The sequence below is a fragment of the Salvelinus namaycush genome, chromosome 34, assembly GCF_016432855.1.
Source record: "Salvelinus namaycush isolate Seneca chromosome 34, SaNama_1.0, whole genome shotgun sequence".
Taxonomy (NCBI): domain Eukaryota; kingdom Metazoa; phylum Chordata; class Actinopteri; order Salmoniformes; family Salmonidae; genus Salvelinus; species Salvelinus namaycush.
Genome location: NC_052340.1, coordinates 12,359,883 through 12,378,668, shown reverse-complemented (window position 1 = coordinate 12,378,668; position 18,786 = coordinate 12,359,883). Strand labels below are relative to the sequence as shown.

The following is an 18,786-nucleotide window of genomic DNA, read 5'->3' as shown; positions in this document are numbered from 1 at the left end:
GTTACAGTGCAGTAATGAGGGTGTGGCCAATGGCCATTTTGACAAGGTAAATCGGTTCATGACTACAAAGTCAGAAGACTCTAGAAAAGTTGGTACGGTAACTCCTGGATAAGAATTGAAAAGTGGATAGAGCAATGGTGTTTAAAAAGTTGTAGGGTTTCTCTGCATGCACACTATTTTAACTCCACAACAAACAGCCTATCGGTTTTGTAAGGACATTCAGAAAGAATTGAGACAGTATGAGTGACAGTAATGAAAAGAAGACTCCGGTCGCAGAAATAGGTACAGCAGAGGCAACGACGGAAGATCTTGGAAGCTCGTTTACCTCCAAAGGGTGGCTTTCGTCATTTATCGCTGACAAGCCTACTCCAGTTCTTCATAAACATGGTAATAGCGGTAATTCAATGGATGATGGGTTGTTCGTGGACCACGACTTTCCAATGGGAGATATGCTTCTTCAACCCGCCATGGAATGGAGACGCCCAAAGGTAGCGCAGTATGACATTGTTATAACATAAACAAATAAAAAATAATTAATGAAAATACTTAATTTAAATGGAAATCTTTATCTCTTACAAAATAAGTGTGTATTAATAAAACCATCCGACATACCATGTTATGTATAATTGCAATACACTGTGAGTGTGATATTTTTGCATTGACAACAGGGGTGGACGGATGTCTCTTCTGGACAGTTATTTTCAATGCATGACATATGCAAGTTTTTAGGGGTGTGTCATATACTTCTCTTTCAGGTCGTATAGACGTGCTAAGAATCATGCATGTACTGACAACCGCCATAAAAATACACCCACAGATGCAGATTAGATTTGTGTGGGTAATTTCTGGTATAGGGTTTAGCTTTTGTAACCCAAATGTCAATGAAGTGGTGAGAAACTCGGACATTGGGGCAGTGTTCTTCCAGCCTGGCCCTGATCCACAGGGTGTGCATCAAGCTCCAGATTACTGAATCATAGGTGGGTGCTATTAATTATCAGATGGATCAGAAAACCAGCAGGCTCCAGACCTCATAGGGTAAGAAAGAGTTGAATAGCCCTACTATTGGACAATGCTTTATGAGTGCAGGCCCTGGATTGAAGACTACTGCATTAGGGCAGGACTAGATCATAGTGATTTTAGCCTCAGAAGGCATAGCCAATTGTCAAGCTGTCATGAGAGCCAAGTCTGTTCGGCTGGTTATTGTCATAAAGACACAAAGGTCTCCTTACCTACCTCATACATGTTGTATTTGCTTTGTTACTCTCCATTGAAGATGGAGTCTTAGGTCAACAATGCCTGTCACCGTGTATCTTTGCACTTTTTTCAGTTTATTCATCTATGGTAGGCCTAGTAGTGTTCAGTCAATCATAAATAAAAACAAACTGTAAAAAGCAACAGTTGTGAGTGAGGACAGGTGGGTTAAAGTCTCTACACTACTTTAGATCATGTAAACAGAGTATGTCCCTGGTATGTGCCTATCCACTTCATCTTACCCAGTAAAGGGTACACTCAGCTAAAAGTTTAAGAGGCATGTTGTGTCTTGCTTTCTCTCCCCTCTCCCAGGATATCTGCCCTTCAGCACAGTTCATAGTGGATGGAGCAACACGTATGGACGTGTCTCAGGGAGTTCTGAGTAAGTAGAACAAATGCCGTATGTATGTTGCCCGAAGCAGTGGCTTTCCACCTGCCTCCTTACATATTAAGGCGTTGTTCAATCTGCATCGCAGAAGTTCAGCTTTGCAGCGTGATTGCCTTTAAATGTCAATGTTCCCGCTTTAGTGGAGGCTGCATTCACCGTAAACACTGCATATGTCTGCTCAATCAGAAATTACCTTCAAATGTCTATTGTGGAATCTGTAATGCTTCAGCTTTATACACTGCTCAAAAAAATAAAGGGAACACTTAAACAACGCAATGTAACTCCAAGTCAATCACACTTCTGTGAAATCAAACTGTCCACTTAGGAAGCAACACTGATTGACAATACATTTCACATGCTGTTGTGCAAATGGAATAGACAAAAGGTGGAAATTATAGGCAATTAGCAAGACACCCCCAATAAAGGAGTGGTTCTGCAGGTGGTGACCACCTTTGTGCAAGGAGGAGCACTGCCAGAGCCCTGCAAAATGACCTCCAGCAGGCCACAAATGTGCATGTGTCAGCATATGGTCTCACAAGGGGTCTGAGGATCTCATCTCGGTACCTAATGGCAGTCAGTCTACCTCTGGCGAGCACATGGAGGGCTGTGCGGCCCCACAAAGAAATGCCACCCCACACCATGACTGACCCACCGCCAAACCGGTCATGCTGGAGGATGTTGCAGGCAGCAGAACGTTCTCCACGGCGTCTCCAGACTCTGTCACGTCTGTCACATGTGCTCATGTGCTCAGTGTGAACCTGCTTTCATCTGTGAAGAGCACAGGGCGCCAGTGGCGAATTTGCCAATCTTGGTGTTCTCTGGCAAATGCCAAACGTCCTGCACGGTGTTGGGCTGTAAGCACAACCCCCACCTGTGGACGTCGGGCCCTCATACCACCCTCATGGAGTCTGTTTCTGACCGTTTGAGCAGACACATGCACATTTGTGGCCTGCTGGAGGTCATTTTGCAGGGCTCTGGCAGTGCTCCTCCTTGCACAAAGGCGGAGGTAGCGGTCCTGCTGCTGGGTTGTTGCCCTCCTACGGCCTCCTCCACGTCTCCTGATGTACTGGCCTGTCTCCTGGTAGCGCCTCCATGCTCTGGACACTACGCTGACAGACACAGCAAACCTTCTTGCCACAGCTCGCATTGATGTGCCATCCTGGATGAGCTGCACTACCTGAGCCACTTTTTTTTTTTTTTTTTTTTTTTTAAATTTTCTCCCCTTTTCTCCCCAATTTTTGTGGTATCCAATCGCTAGTAATTACTATCTTGTCTCATCGCTACAACTCCCGTACGGGCTCGGGAGAGACGAAGGTCGAAAGCCATGCGTCCTCCGAAGCACAACCCAACCAAGCCGCACTGCTTCTTTAACACAGCGCGCCTCCAACCCGGAAGGCAGCCGCACCAATGTGTCGGAGGAAACACCGTGCACCCGCCCCCCTCGGTTAGCGCGCACTGCGCCCGGCCCGCCACAGGAGTCGCTGGAGCGCGATGAGACAAGGATATCCCTACCGGCCAAACCCTCCCTAACCCGGACGACGCTGTGCCAATTGTGCGTCGCCCCACGGACCTCCCGGTCGCGGCCGGCTGCGACAGAGCCTGGGCGCGAACCCAGAGACTCTGGTGGCGCAGTTAGCACTGCGATGCAGTGCCCTAGACCACTGCGCCACCCGGGAGGCCCTACCTGAGCCACTTGTGTGGGTTGTAGACTCCGTCTCATGCTACCACTAGTGTGAAAGCACCGCCAGCATTCAAAAGTGACCAAAACATCAGCCAGGAAGCATAGGAACTGAGAAGTGGTCTGTGGTCACCACCTGCAGAACCACTCCTTTATTGGGGGTGTCTTGCTAATTGCCAATAATTTCCACCTTTTGTCTATTCCATTTGCACAACAGCATGTGAAATGTATTGTCAATCAGTGTTGCTTCCTAAGTGGACAGTTTGATTTCACAGAAGTGTGATTGACTTGGAGTTACATTGTGTTGTTTAAGTGTTCCCTTTATTTTTTTGAGCAGTGTAGATTGAATAGAGCCCTTAGTCTTGTTTCCAACCATGGCTGGGGTACGGTTGATCTATCTGTTTCCTTATTACCCAAAGTGTTCTCCCATTGATGGCAATGTTGTGTCTTTGGCATCATTAAAGTGAAGACTGTTATTTTATCAAATCAATTCTCAGTAATTATTATTACGCGATTAAACGAATCATGTAAATGTAATTAACTAGGAAGTCGGGGCACCAAGGAAAATCTTCAGATTACAAAGTTATAATTTTCCATATATAACTCTTCAGACATGTTAATATCTGATCAATTAGTCTTCTAATTAATGAATTATTCATTACCTCACGTTAGTCTCATTCCAAACGTTGTAAATTGTTGGTTATCTGCACAAACCCAGCCTTTACTATGAATCATCCATACATCAATTGTCTTAATCATTTATTTACTAACTAACTAAATAATCACGGAAATGGAGAAACAAACAACACAGTAGATATGGTTACAAGGAAATGATAGGGGAGGTTCCCTAGTGGGCTAAGCCGATATGACGGCTTGGTGGACAAAGGGAAGTGGGTGTGGACTAAGAAGGGCGGGAAAGACAAAAATGAGTCACTACACAGTTGATAATTATATTAATTGAAATGCTAATCCTTAGCACATGAACGCTCCCTCATTAGGGAATAATTGCAATCAATATATATTTACGCTCAGTGTGTCGTTGTGATCTCTGTTGGAATCGTCCGTCTTTCCGTCTACAGCAGAGTCTCACAACTCAATCGCTGGTTAAAAACTGTTTTCTGCCCCTCCCAAAAGATACAATTTGTAGATAATTGGCCCTCTTTCTGGGACTCACCCACAAACAGGACCAAGCCTGACCTGCTGAGGAGTGACGGACTCCATCCTAGCTGGAGGGGTGCTCTCATCTTATCTACTAACATAGATAGGGCTCTAACTCCTCTAGCTCCACAATGAAATAGGGTGCAGGCCAGGCAGCAGGCTGTTAGACAACCTGCCAGCTTAGTGGAGTCTGCCAATAGCACAGTCAGTGTAGTCAGCTCAGCTATCCCCATTGAGACTGTGTCTGTGCCTCGACCTAGGTTGGGCAAAACTAAACATGGCGGTGTTCGCCTTAGCAATCTCATTAGGATAAAGACCTCCTCTATTCCTGCCATTATTGAAAGAGATCGTGATACCTCACATCTCAAAATAGAGTTACTTAATGTTAGATCCCTCACTTCAAAGGCAGTCATAGTCAATGAACTAATCACTGATCATAATCTTGATGTGATTGGCCTGACTGAAACATGGCTTAAGCCTGATGAATTTACTGTGTTAAATGAGGCCTCACCTCCTGGTTACACTAGTGACCATATCCCCCGTGCATCCCGCAAAGGCGGAGGTGTTGCTAACATTTACGATAGCAAATTTCAATTTACAAAAAAAAAAATGACGTTTTCGTCTTTTGAGCTTCTAGTCATGAAATCTATGCAGCCTACTCAATCACTTTTTATAGCTACTGTTTACAGGCCTCCTGGGCCATATACAGCGTTCCTCTCTGAGTTCCCTGAATTCCTATCAGACCTTGTAGTCATAGCAGATCATATTCTAATTTTTGGTGATTTTAATATTCATATGGAGAAGTCCACAGACCCACTCCAAAAGTCTTTCGGAGCCATCATCGACTCAGTGGGTTTTGTCCAACATGTCTCTGGACCTACTCACTGCCACAGTCATACTCTGGACCTAGTTTTGTCCCATGGAATAAATGTTGTAGATCTTAATGTTTTTCCACATAATCCTGGACTATCGGACCACCATTTTATTACGTTTGCAATCGCAACAAATAATCTGCTCAGACCCCAACCAAGGAGCATCAAAAGTCGTGCTATAAATTCTCAGACAACACAAAAATTCCTTGATGCCCTTCCAGACTCCTTCTGCCTACCCAAGGACGTCAGAGGACAAAAATCAGTTAACCACTTAACTGAGGAACTCAATTTAACCTTGCCCAATACCCTAGATGCAGTTGCACCCCTAAAAACGAAAAACATTTGTCATAAGAAACTAGCTCCCTGGTATACAGAAAATACCCGAGCTTTGAAGCAAGCTTCCAGAAAATTGGAACGGAAAGGGCGCCACACCAAACTGGAAGTCTTCCGACTAGCTTGGAAAGACAGTACCGTGCAGTACCGAAAAGCCCTCACTGCTGCTCGATCATCCTACTTTTCCAACTTAATCGAGGAAAATAAGAACAATCCAAAATTTCTTTTTGATACTGTTGCAAAGCTAACTAAAAAGCAGCATTCCCCAAGAGAGGATGGCTTTCACTTCAGCAGTAATAAATTCATGAACTTCTTTGAGGAAAAGATCATGACCATTAGAAAGCAAATTACGGACTCCTCTTTGAATCTGCATATTCCTCCAGGGCTTAGCTGTCCTGGATCTGCACAGCTCTGCCAGGGCCTGGGATCGGGAGAGACACTTAAGTGTTTTAGTACTATATCTCTTGACACAACGATGAAAATAATCATGGCCTCTAAACCTTCAAGCTGCATACTGGATCCTATTCCTACTAAACTACTGAAAGAGCTGCTTCCTGTGCTTGGCCCTCCTATGTTGAACATAATAAACAGCTCTCTATCCACCGGATGTGTACCAAACTCACTAAAAGTGGCAGTAATAAAGCCTCTCTTGAAAAAGCCAAACCTTGACCCGGAAAATATAAAAAACTATCGGCCTATATCGAATCTTCCATTCCTCTCAAAATTTTTTGAAAAAGCTGTTGCGCAGCAACTCACTGCCTTCCTGAAGACAAACAATGTATACGAAATGCTTCAGTCTGGTTTTAGACCCCATCATAGCACTGAGACTGCACTTGTGAAGGTGGTAAATGACCTTTTAATGGCGTCAGACCGAGGCTCTGCATCTGTCCTCGTGCTACTAGACCTTAGTGCTGCCTTTGACACCATCGATCACCACATTCTTTTGGAGAGACTGGAAACCCAAATTGGTCTACACGGACAAGTTCTGGCCTGGTTTAGATCTTACCTGTCGGAAAGATATCAGTTTGTCTCTGTGAATGGTTTGTCCTCTGACAAATCAACTGTACATTTCGGTGTTCCTCAAGGTTCCGTTTTAGGACCACTATTGTTTTCACTATATATTTTACCTCTTGGGGATGTTATTCGAAAACATAATGTTAACTTTCACTGCTATGCGGATGACACACAGCTGTACATTTCAATGAAACATGGTGAAGCCCCAAAATTGCCCTCGCTAGAAGCCTGTGTTTCAGACATAAGGAAGTGGATGGCTGAAAACTTTCTACTTTTAAACTCGGACAAAACAGAGATGCTTGTTCTAGGTCCCAAGAAACAAAGAGATCTTCTGTTAAATCTGACAATTAATCTTGATGGTTGTAAAGTCGTCTCAAATAAAACTGTGAAGGACCTCGGCGTTACTCTTGACCCTGATCTCTCTTTTGACGAACATATCAAGACTGTTTCAAGGACAGCTTTTTTCCATCTACGTAACATTGCAAAAATCAGAAATTTTCTGTCCAAAAATGATGCAGAAAAATTAATCCATGCATTTGTTACTTCTAGGTTAGACTACTGCAATGCTCTACTTTCCGGCTACCCGGATAAAGCACTAAATAAACTTCAGTTAGTGCTAAATACGGCTGCTAGAATCCTGACTAGAACCAAGAAATTTGATCATATTACTCCAGTGCTAGCTTCCCTACACTGGCTTCCTGTTAAGGCAAGGGCTGATTTCAAGGTTTTACTGTTAACCTATAAAGCGTTACATGGGCTTGCTCCTACCTATCTTTCCGAGTTGGTCCTGCCGTACATACCTATACGTACGCTACGGTCACAAGACGCAGGCCTCCTAATTGTCCCTAGAATTTCTAAGCAAACAGCGGGAGGCAGGGCTTTCTCCTATAGATCTCCATTTTTATGGAACGGTCTGCCTACCCATGTGAGAGACGCAGACTCGGTCTCAACCTTTAAGTCTTTACTGAAGACTTATCTCTTCAGTAGGTCATATGATTGAGTGTAGTCTGGCCCAGGAGTGTGAAGGTGAACGGAAAGGCTCTGGAGCAACGAACCGCCCTTGCTGTCTCTGCCTGGCCGGTTCCCCTCTCTCCACTGGGATTCTCTGCCTCTAACCCTATTACAGGGGCTGAGTCACTGGCTTACTGGTGCTCTTTCATGCCGTCCCTAGGAGGGGTGCGTCACTTGAGTGGGTTGAGTTACTGACGTGATCTTCCTGTCTGGGTTGGCGCCCCCCCTTGGTTTGTGCTGTGGTGGAGATCTTTGTGGGCTATACTCGGCCTTGTCTCAGGATTGTAAGTTGGTGGTTGAAGATATCCCTCTAGTGGTGCGGGGGCTGTGCTTTGGCAAAGTGGGTGGGGTTATATCCTTCCTGTTTGGCCCTGTCCGGGGGTATCTTCGGATGGGGCCACAGTGTCTCCTGACCGCTCCTGTCTCAGCCTCCAGTATTTATGCTGCAGTAGTTTATGTGTCGGGGGGCTAGGGTCAGTTGGTTATACCTGGAGTACTTCTCCTGTCTTATCCAGTGTCCTGTGTGAATTTAAGTATGCTCTCTCTAATTCTCTCGTTCTCTCTTTCTTTCTCTCTCTCTGAGAACCTGAGCCCTAGGACCATACGTCACGGCAAACCGGGCATGATGACTCCTTGCTGTCCCCAGTCCGCCTGGCCTTGCTGCTATTCCAGTTTCAACTGTTCTGCCTGCGGTTACGGAACCCCTACCTGTCCCAGACCTGCTGTTTTCAACTCTTAATGATCGGCTATGAAAAGCCAACTGACATTTATTCCTGATTATTATTTGACCATGCTTGTCATTTATGAACATTTTGAAAATCTTGGCTCTCTCTAATTTTCTCCTTCTCTCTTTCTTTCTCTCTCTCGGAGAACCTGAGCCCTAGGACCATACGTCAGGACTACCGGGCATGATGACTCCTTGCTGTCCCCAGTCCGCCTGGCCTTGCTGCTATTCCAGTTTCAACTGTTCTGCCTGCGGTTATGGAACCGCCACCTGTCCCAGACCTGCTGTTTTCAACTCTTAATGATCGGCTATGAAAAGCCAACTGAAAATTATTCATGATTATTATTTGACCATGCTTGTCACTTATGAACATTTTGAACATCTTGGCATAGTTCTGTTATAATCTCCACCCGGCACAGCCAGAAGAGGACTGGCCACCCCTCATAGCCTGGTTCCTCTCTAGGTTTCTTCCTAAGTTTTGGCCTTTCTAGGGAGTTTTTCCTAGCCGCCGTGCTTCTACACCTGCATTGCTTGCTGTTTGGGGTTTTAGGCTGGGTTTCTGTACAGCACTTCGAGATATTAGCTGATGTACGAAGGGCTATATAAAATAAACTTGATTGATTGATTGATTTCTGTTGGAAAGTTCATCCAAGAGTCTCTCTTCTTTCGTGGTTAGAATGGATACTGCAGAGTACCATTCAAAAATGTTCTTATAGAATAGATGTTTCGGCGGTTGTCGGTCTTCGCATGTCAGGTTGACATAATTTCTAGCTGCAGACTAGTAATTAGTATCTAAGATTTGCTCTTATTCTGTCGGGATCGATAGTCTCAGAGTTGAACCATTTCCACCCGTGTAGCCAATGCTCCACGTGGTGTGGTTAGGAATTCAACAACCATTACAACATTAGCTTAGACTGAGGTTTTTGTGGTCTCTACTCAACCTTAGACCCCCCAGCTAACCGAGGTACGCATGGTCTGAAGAGGATTTCTTCAGGTGGTGGTTTTATTCGTAACAGTAGAAAAGGGCTGTCCCATGAGCCAGATCATGTCTGTGCTCATGGGGGCGGGCCAATGACTTAGTTAAACTTTAAAGGGAGTACAATTCTCTCACATTCACGGTTTAACATAGCATTATATAATTTCATAAATAGTTTCATCTTTACTCATTCATTTTATACAATAATTAGACGCAACCCTCATAACGGAGGCACCTGTGTAAACAGAGTTATGGCAATGTAGCTGTATTGTCTTTCATGAGGTCACAAACATGAAACAAAACGGACCGGGTCATAGCTGGCTTCTCCACCGACCGTTTACACATTCTCCCAAACATGGATATTGTTCAGTTCTCAAGTTCTGTGATGTAGAAGAAGTTCTACTGTGAAACTCTCTCTCTCTATACTGCATGGCCAGGAGGAGAGAGTCTCCTCCAGGAATTTATGACCTGAGGTAACAGAACCTGGGTGTAGGAAAGGAGAGCGAGGGGGATGCCACGCTCTATACCCAGGAAGGGCCACGTCATGACAGCAAAGTTCTACCCAAGAGCACAGAATGGCTTTGACATCATTAATGAATTGTATGTCTGACCTACTGTACAGTAAACGACAGGTGGTCATCATCAAACTACTAAACATGCTCTCCCTTGACTTACCCAGTGATGTAAATGTGATATAATATACCTTTACCTGTCCCTCTGTCCTCCCCTGCTCTCTGTTGATTAGATGACTGCTGGTTCCTGTCTGCGGTGGCATCCCTCTCCCTGCATCGCCCGCTGTTGGAGCGGGTGGTGCCCAATGGGCAGAGCTTCCAGGAGGGTTACAACGGCAGCTTTTACTTCCAGGTCAGCCTCAGGACATTAAACACACCTAATTAGGCTATACAGTATTTGTCAAGGGTTGTTGAATTTGCACTCATGTTTATAGGAGATATGGGTGAATGACTATTTAGTTGGAGTTTGTTGATGCCTATCCCTGAGATTAAAATGAAAACCTGTCTGTCTATAGTTCTGGCAGTATGGCGAGTGGGAGAAGGTGAAGGTCGATGACCTGCTGCCTACGCAAAAGGGCAAGCTGATCTACCTGTGCTCCTCAGAGAAAAGAGAGTTCTGGAGTGCTCTGTTGGAGAAGGCCTATGCCAAGTCAGTGTTTGTCTGTCTCTGCGATCTTTGGTGTTCTATGCATGCTGTTTATTTTTCTGCCATCCTGACACACACACACACACACACACACACACACACACACACACACACACACACACACACACACACACACACACACACACACACACACACACACACACACACACACACACACACACACACACACACACACACACTGTATTTGTGGATGCAAGGATTTGATATTTTAACTCATTGTTTGTCAAGAACTGCATGTCTACGTCATTCTATCTTGTCAGTGTAATTACCTCCTGCATGTGGCTTTAGTTGCGTAAGGCCAAAGTGGATAACACCAGGATGTACCAGTGTGTCCACTGCACTAGAATGCTGCTCTGACCTCCAATCTTACCTGTTGTGATTGACCCTCTCTGTCAGGCTGAAGGGGGGATATCGGGCCCTGAACATGGGCTTCCCCCACGAGGCCATGGTGGACATGACAGGGGGCATAACGGAGGTGCTGACTGTGGCTTCTCTGCCCAAGGACCTGGCAGCCTTCCTCAAGCCCATTCTGGCCAAGGGAGCACTCATCAACTGTGCCAACTGCCAGGTGTGTGTGTGTGTGTACCGTTACAGGGGACGTAGTGATGAAACGTAGGTGCCGAGCTCCATCTTTCTGATGGAATAACCTTTCTACGTGTATTAGGATTCAAACCCACTCCTATAATTGTATCAGTGAGCAGAACACGGTAATATAACCTTCTGTTCTACTTTGCTTACACATTAACATATGTTGTGCGTGGGTTGATTTTCCCACAGGGCCCCCTTGAGCAGAGGAATGAGTTTGGAATCCTGTTCAGACATGCCTACTCTGTAACCGGGCTTGAAAATGTAAGACTACCTGCCTCTGTTGTCAAATTCATTCTCTGATTCATGACTGCACACCAAGGCCAAAAGTGTCCAAATGCCACCAGCAAAAACCTGCACACATTCAGTGGAGTTGGGTTTCCTGTGTTTGGTAGTCAAATAGGTTTTCAGTTTGGCTGACTCTGTCTCTCTCACTCCTCCACTCCCTCAGGTGAAGACAAAGTATGAGACTGTGGAGCTGGTCCGTGTTCACAACCCCTGGGGAAAGATGGAGTGGGAGGGACCCTGGAGTGACATGAATGGGTTAGCTCGCTATTAACCCATTAATCATACCATTACGTGTGTGTGTGGGGGGCAGGTTCCTCACAGTGTGTTTGTCTGTCCACAGGCCTGAGTGGAGTCATGTCCGTGAGGAGGAGCAGAAGCGTCTGGACAGGGTTCAGAAGGAGGACGGGGAGTTCTGGTAAGTGGACCTCTCTTCATAGACTCTCCCTTTGTATCTATACTTCACATGTTCTCATATATTAATAACATCTCTCTCTCCTCGCTCAGGATGGCAGTGTCAGACTTCCGTCAGAACTTTGAGTCGATGGAGGTGTGTCACCTGAGTGAGGAGACCCTGAGCGAGCCGGGCGCCACACAGAGGCCATGGAACTGCACGATGCATCATGGGAGCTGGGTACCACACATCTCCGCCGGGGGCTCTCCCAAAGGGGGTAGGAAAAGTCACAATGCTACTGACACACACACCACAACTATGAAATAAAAATGAATTCAGTCATACATAATCAGAGAAGGAATAGATTGATATCCATGTGTGTGCCTTATTGTACATACATATTTAGTATTGTACATCATCTGTGTGTGTCTGTCCAGGCTGGTTCTGGCAGAACCCTCAGTTCCACTTGACCCTGCTGGAGGAGGATGATGACCCCAGTGACCCTGAGCTGACATGTTCCTTCCTAGTGGCCCTCATGCAGAAGCACCAGAGACTCAGAGGAGTGCACCTGGGCATCGGCCTGGATATCTACAAGGTACACCAGCACATGCATACACACGCAACAGGAAATACAACCAGAGTAGATTTAAATGAGCCACACTAAATATGAGAGAGAAAAGAAGGGAGGAAGAAGTCAGGGAATATTTGAGTGTGGCAGAATTTTTCTCAGTGTGGAAATGTGTGTGTATGTACCCTACCGTATCCACCCCTCTTCCCAGGCTGGCTCAGAGTGCTCTTACCTGTCCTCTTTGGACCTGAGCTTGCGCCACCCACTCATCAGCACCCAGGGTTACGCCCAGCGAACGGAGGTGGTGATTCGTGGTCGCCTGGCGCCCGGCCATTATGTCATCATCCCCTCCACCGCGGATACTAATCAGCAGGGAGAGTTCATCCTGCGGGTGTTGACAGAAAAGGGCAACAATGCAACGTAAGTGGACCAGTCCATGACTGGATGTTGGAGGCAGAGATACCTATGATAATTGTTAGTTTCACGGCTCTCAGTCAAGAAAAGGCTCTCTAAATTACACTGAGTTTACAAAATTTTAAGAACACCTGCTCTTTCCATGACAGATTGACCAGGTGAAAGCTATGATCCCTTATTGATATCACCTGTTAAATCCACAGTCGGTGTGGAGGTACTGTTTCCTTGAGACAATTTAGTCATGGATTGAGTATGTGTGTCATTCAGTGGGTGAATGAGCAAGACTAAAGATTTTAAGTGCCTTTCAACGGGGTATGGTGGTAGGTGCCAGGCGCTCCGGTTTGAGTGTGTCAAGAACTGCGTCACTGCTGGGTTTTTCACGCTCAACAGTTTTCCCAAGTAGATATCAAGAATGGTCCACCCCCCAAAGGACATCCAGCCAACTTGACCTTGGGAAGCATTGGAGTCAACATGGGCCCGCATCCCTGTGGAACACTTTGGACACCTTGTAGAGTACATACCCCGACGAATTGAGGTTGTTCTGAGGACCAAAGGGGATGTGACTCAATATTAGGAAAGTGTTCCTAATGCTTCAGACACTCGGTGTGCATGTTTGTTATCCACCAATTAAAAGGTCTGTTTTTCAAGTTAAACCGTATGATTCTGTATTTTCTTTGTGTTTGCAGGCCAGCTGAGAAGCCCGGCACTGAAGTAAACTCCCCCACACAGGTAGAAGTCACTGCAATGAAGTCCAAAGTATCCACAATCCAACACCCCCTGTTTCCATTAGTATGAGTTTTCGTGATATGACTAAATGGATCATCCTGTGTGTTCCACTGTAGATCTCCCTCTTGCAGCCCTCCTTTCCACACCTGTCGGCTCTGCCCTCTCCGGAGGCCACACGACAGCTCTTTAAAAAGCACCGCAACAAGGTGAGAACACATGTAGTAGGTTCCATGTAAACTGTTCCATTCTAGCCTAAGATGTGCAATATTTACTTTCAAATTTCTTTTTTTCTAACCTCCCAACAGAAAGGAGAGTGTCCACCTTTGGAGCTTCTCAACCTGCTTACCGAGGCCATAAAAGGCGGAGGTAAGGGTTTGGCTCCAAAAATGGACCGCTATCATCCCTCAAAAATGGGAGCTAAGACACACCTTTGATTACCATGTACACACTTCCCCTTTACACCAGCTTGTTATAATGGCATCTGTCAACCAGTAGCCATTGCTTTGCCAACATGCATCTGGAAAATTCTGGAAAACTGTACGAATCTCTACTGATTTAGTAGTCTTCCATAAGCCATAAACACTGTGGGAACATTCAGGAAGTAGTGATGTCACTGCAGGAGGAAGTCTTAACTGTTCCTAACTGACGGTTTGTCTGTGTGGCTTCCTGCTCTCTTCCTGGGCTGTGGCCTGCAGTGCTGGCAGGGAGCGAGAAGAAGCTGGTCCTGGAGCACTGCAAGAGCTTTGTGGTCCTCGTGGATGTATCCTTTCTCTTGGAGAAAAAAATACATGTACATGTACAAATACAAATACATGAACCAGTCTGCATCGAGTCTCAACATGGCTATATGGTCAGTAGTTTATATAGATCAATAAACATGTTAATATAGGTTAAATATATACCAGATTCTGGTGTAGCGGTCTAAGCTCACATATACCCTCTGGTTATAGGGGTTCGAGCCTCGGCTAGGCCGACTTTTCGAAGATCATAGCTCCCCAAAAAAAAGGGCTATGTAATGTGGAACGTTACACACTTGCCATGTATGTACAGTGGGGCAAAAAAGTATTTAGTCAGCCACCAATTGTGCAAGTTCTCCCACTTAAAAAGATGAGAGAGGCCTGTAATTTTCATCATAGGTACACTTCAACTATGACAGACAAAATGAGAAAAAAAAATCCAGAAAATCACATTGTAGGATTTTTAATCAATTTATTTGCAAATTATGGTGGAAAATAAGTATTTGGTCAATAACAAAAGTTTATCTCAATACTTTGTTATATACCCTTTGTTGGCAATGACAGAGGTCAAACGTTTTCTGTAAGTCACACACTGTTGCTGGTATTTTGGCCCATTCCTCCATGCAGATCTCCTCTAGAGCAGTGATGTTTTGGGGCTGTTGCTGGGCAACACGGACTTTCAACTCCCTCCAAAGATTTTCTATGGGGTTGAGATCTGGAGACTGGCTAGGCCACTCCAGGACCTTGAAATGCTTCTTACGAAGCCACTCCTTCGTTGCCCGGGCGGTGTGTTTGGGATCATTGTCATGCTGAAAGACCCAGCCACGTTTCATCTTCAATGCCCTTGCTGATGGAAGGAGGTTTTCACTCAAAATCTCACGATACATGGCCCCATTCATTCTTTCCTTTACACGGATCAGTCGTCCTGGTCCCTTTGCAGAAAAACAGCCCCAAAGCATGATGTTTCCACCCCCATGCTTCACAGTAGGTATGGTGTTCTTTGGATGCAACTCAGCATTCTTTGTCCTCCAAACACGACGAGTTGAGTTTTTACCAAAAAGTTCTATTTTGGTTTCATCTGACCATATGACATTCTCCCAATCTTCTTCTGGATCATCCAAATGCTCTCTAGCAAACTTCAGACAGGCCTGGACATGTACTGGCTTAAGCAGGGGGACACGTCTGGCACTGCAGGATTTGAGTCCCTGGCGGCGTAGTGTGTTACTGATGGTAGGCTTTGTTACTTTGGTCCCAGCTCTCTGCAGGTCATTCACTAGGTCCCCCCGTGTGGTTCTGGGATTTTTGCTCACCGTTCTTGTGATCATTTTGACCCCACGGGGTGAGATCTTGTGTGGAGCCCCAGATCGAGGGAGATTATCAGTGGTCTTGTATGTCTTCCATTTCCTAATAATTGCTCCCACAGTTGATTTCTTCAAACCAAGCTGCTTACCTATTGCAGATTCAGTCTTCCCAGCCTGGTGCAGGTCTACAATTTTGTTTCTGGTGTCCTTTGACAGCTCTTTGGTCTTGGCCATAGTGGAGTTTGGAGTGTGACTGTTTGAGGTTGTGGACAGGTGTCTTTTATACTGATAACAAGTTTAAACAGGTGCCATTAATACAGGTAACGAGTGGAGGACAGAGGAGCCTCTTAAAGAAGAAGTTACAGGTCTGTGAGAACCAGAAATCTTGCTTGTTTGTAGGTGACCAAATACTTATTTTCCACCATAATTTGCAAATAAATTCATTAAAAATCCTACAATGTGATTTTCTGGAATTTCTTTTCTCATTTTGTCTGTCATAGTTGAAGTGTACCTATGATGAAAATTACAGGCCTCTCTCATCTTTTTAAGTGGGAGAACTTGCACAATTTGTGGCTGACTAAATACTTTTTTGCCCCACTGTACATAGATATACAAAGGTAGGGTAACTTGTCCACCATGACCTCACTTGGTCTGCTGATCTAGCAAGACCTTAATTGTGCCATGCATTTTTGATGGACCGTTTCCTTGACTGCAGTGTCAACCCAGAGTCGGGGGTTAGCTCAGCTGGACTGGCAGGGGTTCCAGGCACTGTGGGACAAGATCAGGAAATGGACGGTAAGGTCTAAACCACACGAAGCCATCTGTCAGTGGAAGGTTTACAGTTTCAATCATTCTGTTCTTTCAATATGATAAGATTGGGCGGTAGTTTGATTGGCTAAAGCATGCTTTGTGTTTTTGAAGTCTAATTATGATTGGCTAAAGGAAATATAATAGTGATCCGTGACTTCTCTGATTCAATCATGTGACTGAGCTAATTCAATAATCATACAACCCCTTCCGATGCATGCGAAGTGATTTGAGTTATATTTGTCTGAAAATATTATTCAGTCATGCTGGTCTTGATCTTCCACAGGATATATTCTTGACGTTTGATAAGAACAAATCCCAGTTGCTGGAATACCCTGAAGTCTCACCTGCCTTGAAAGCTGCGGGTAGGACACACTTATGATATAGTGACAAGCTTCCATTGGTGCCTTTTTAGGGGGCGCCAAAACGCCACTCTTCATGTTCAGTCCCTATTGGTCCACATGAACATTATACCAACAGAATTTACACTGCTGCAACAGCAGGTTATGTGGTTGAACATGAGTTGATGTGTTCGTCTGGTCTGGTCTAGGCATGGGGGTGGATGACTTCGTCCTGCAGCTGATCGGCCTGCGCTACACGGAGCCAGACATGACAATCAGTTACCCCGGTTTCCTTTACCTGCTGATGAAACTGGACAGCATGATCCGTAAGGGAGGGCATTGGGTGTTGTCCAACAAGGACTGAAAATAGGAATTTAGGAAGACTGATTTTAAATGATTGAGGAGGAATACAAGAAAGATTGAAATGTGTTACTTTTGGGGTGCACTTAGAATAAACTAATAATCATACAAGAGAAATGTTGTGTATTTGTATGTAGGATATTTGGTCTAATTCATCATGTTTGCTCCATTCACAGATAAATTTCAAGCCTATGACATTGTGGGAATGGGGACCATATCAGTTAGCTACAGACAGGTAAGAGCATACAGGACAGATGATCCAAACCTACTATTTTTCTCACAGCCTAGTAAACATGCAGAATACGGCAGACTTAACATGAATGAAAAGGCCGCTTTTGCCTGTGATCACATATGCATAATGGCTTGGATAGCCATTTTAATTAAATATTGATTTATTGTCTCACCCTTTTTTTGATTTGTAGTGGCTCCACATGACGATGTACAACTGACCCGCTCTCACTGGATTTCATCCCCTCCGCCGGCTCAACCTGTTTTTGTTGCAGCATTGTTTTAAATGAAAAGTTACAGATCTATTTTGCAATCAAGACTTTCAATTATTTGTGCCGAACATCAGATTTTAGCAACTAAGTGCATGCTGTAATTCTGTTTCACTTTCTGTTGACTTCTTTTCAGCAGGGAATGTTTTGAAAAATGTATGTTCTGCTGAGAGACTTTGGTGTGTGTAAATATCCGCTTCAAATGCGGGATGGTCTTGTTTTCTGAATAGTGAAAAAAAAGCACATGCCAGAATCAGGGGTACTGTGGCAAACATTCAAGCAATTTCCTGTTGTGCCATTATTACACGAGTGTTAAATAACTCCAACTGATTTCAGAAGCTAAAAATGTAGCTTGAAGTACAGCTGCTAATTTTGTACTCAACACACACACACACACACCAGACTTATTAAACAATTGAAAATAACTGGAATTAGGATCAGTGAACATTGACATCAAAGGAGAACAGGTATAGATGTACACCTTTGAATTAATTGTCCTTTTCCCCATGTATTAGCTTCACCTGCAACAGGCTTTTTGAAAAAGGAGATGCCAAATCTAGGTCTGTCATTACAATTAAATATAATTCATTAGAAAATGGATAGGACGGTTTGATGTGTAATCATTTAACCTTGACATTGTACACACCACAATGTTTCCTTATAGTAATGGGGATGGAGTCCAATGCCCATGGGATTTCTGTATATCAGAAAACGATTAGGAATGTGGCACAATGTGGCAGTCATGAAAACATTAGAGGGCTAGGGGGGCCTGCGATGATTCATATAGTATATCAGGCCTCGCTGATGATAATTGGCATGGACACACAGTTGGAGCGTGACCTACTTCATGTAGTGTCTGGTCATGTCAGCCAGATCCAGCGTATCAAATTTGAATGGTAAATATAAGCCACTTTACACACTACAAGCTTTCAAACAAAATGATAGGCCTAAGGGAATCTCATACGGTTTTGGTTTCGATGCACCTGCATGTAGGACTATTGATTTGGGCACCAGTGAGGTGGCATAGGCTCTCCATAAGGGGACAACAAAAATCTGAGGAGGGTAACAACACCAATGGGCTCACTGGCTAAATGATTCATGGTGTAGCATGTCCTCATTAATATTCCATACAATGGGTGGTCTTGTTATAGGCTCCATCTGATTCGTGTCTTGCAAGAAGAAGCATT

At 44.7% G+C, this 18,786-nt stretch overlaps 1 protein-coding gene across 1 annotated transcript; it reads left to right on the top strand.

Annotated features, from left to right (window-relative positions):
* The first annotated feature begins 404 nt into the window (after positions 1-404).
* zgc:85932 (uncharacterized protein LOC405875 homolog) lies at positions 405-18,154 on the top strand. The gene is made up of 20 exons (XM_038974475.1): positions 405-488; positions 1,564-1,633; positions 10,151-10,269; positions 10,433-10,566; positions 10,981-11,152; positions 11,362-11,433; positions 11,621-11,712; positions 11,798-11,872; positions 11,962-12,103; positions 12,300-12,456; positions 12,662-12,836; positions 13,517-13,559; positions 13,673-13,762; positions 13,862-13,922; positions 14,252-14,316; positions 16,321-16,389; positions 16,688-16,766; positions 16,952-17,068; positions 17,279-17,337; positions 17,525-18,154. Exons 1-20 carry the CDS (start codon positions 405-407, stop codon positions 17,549-17,551), a joined length of 1,902 nt encoding a protein of 633 aa, XP_038830403.1. The 3' UTR covers positions 17,552-18,154.
* The last annotated feature ends 632 nt before the right edge of the window (positions 18,155-18,786 follow it).

Excerpts from the sequence above, each read along its gene's own strand:
- zgc:85932 (XM_038974475.1), top strand. The coding sequence starts at position 405 with ATGGATGATGGGTTGTTCGTGGACCACGACTTTCCAATGGGAGATATG. Across the intron at positions 1,634-10,150 it reads CGTGTCTCAGGGAGTTCTGA|ATGACTGCTGGTTCCTGTCT; the intron begins GTAAGTAGAACA and ends TCTGTTGATTAG. Across the intron at positions 13,923-14,251 it reads CGAGGCCATAAAAGGCGGAG|TGCTGGCAGGGAGCGAGAAG; the intron begins GTAAGGGTTTGG and ends TGTGGCCTGCAG.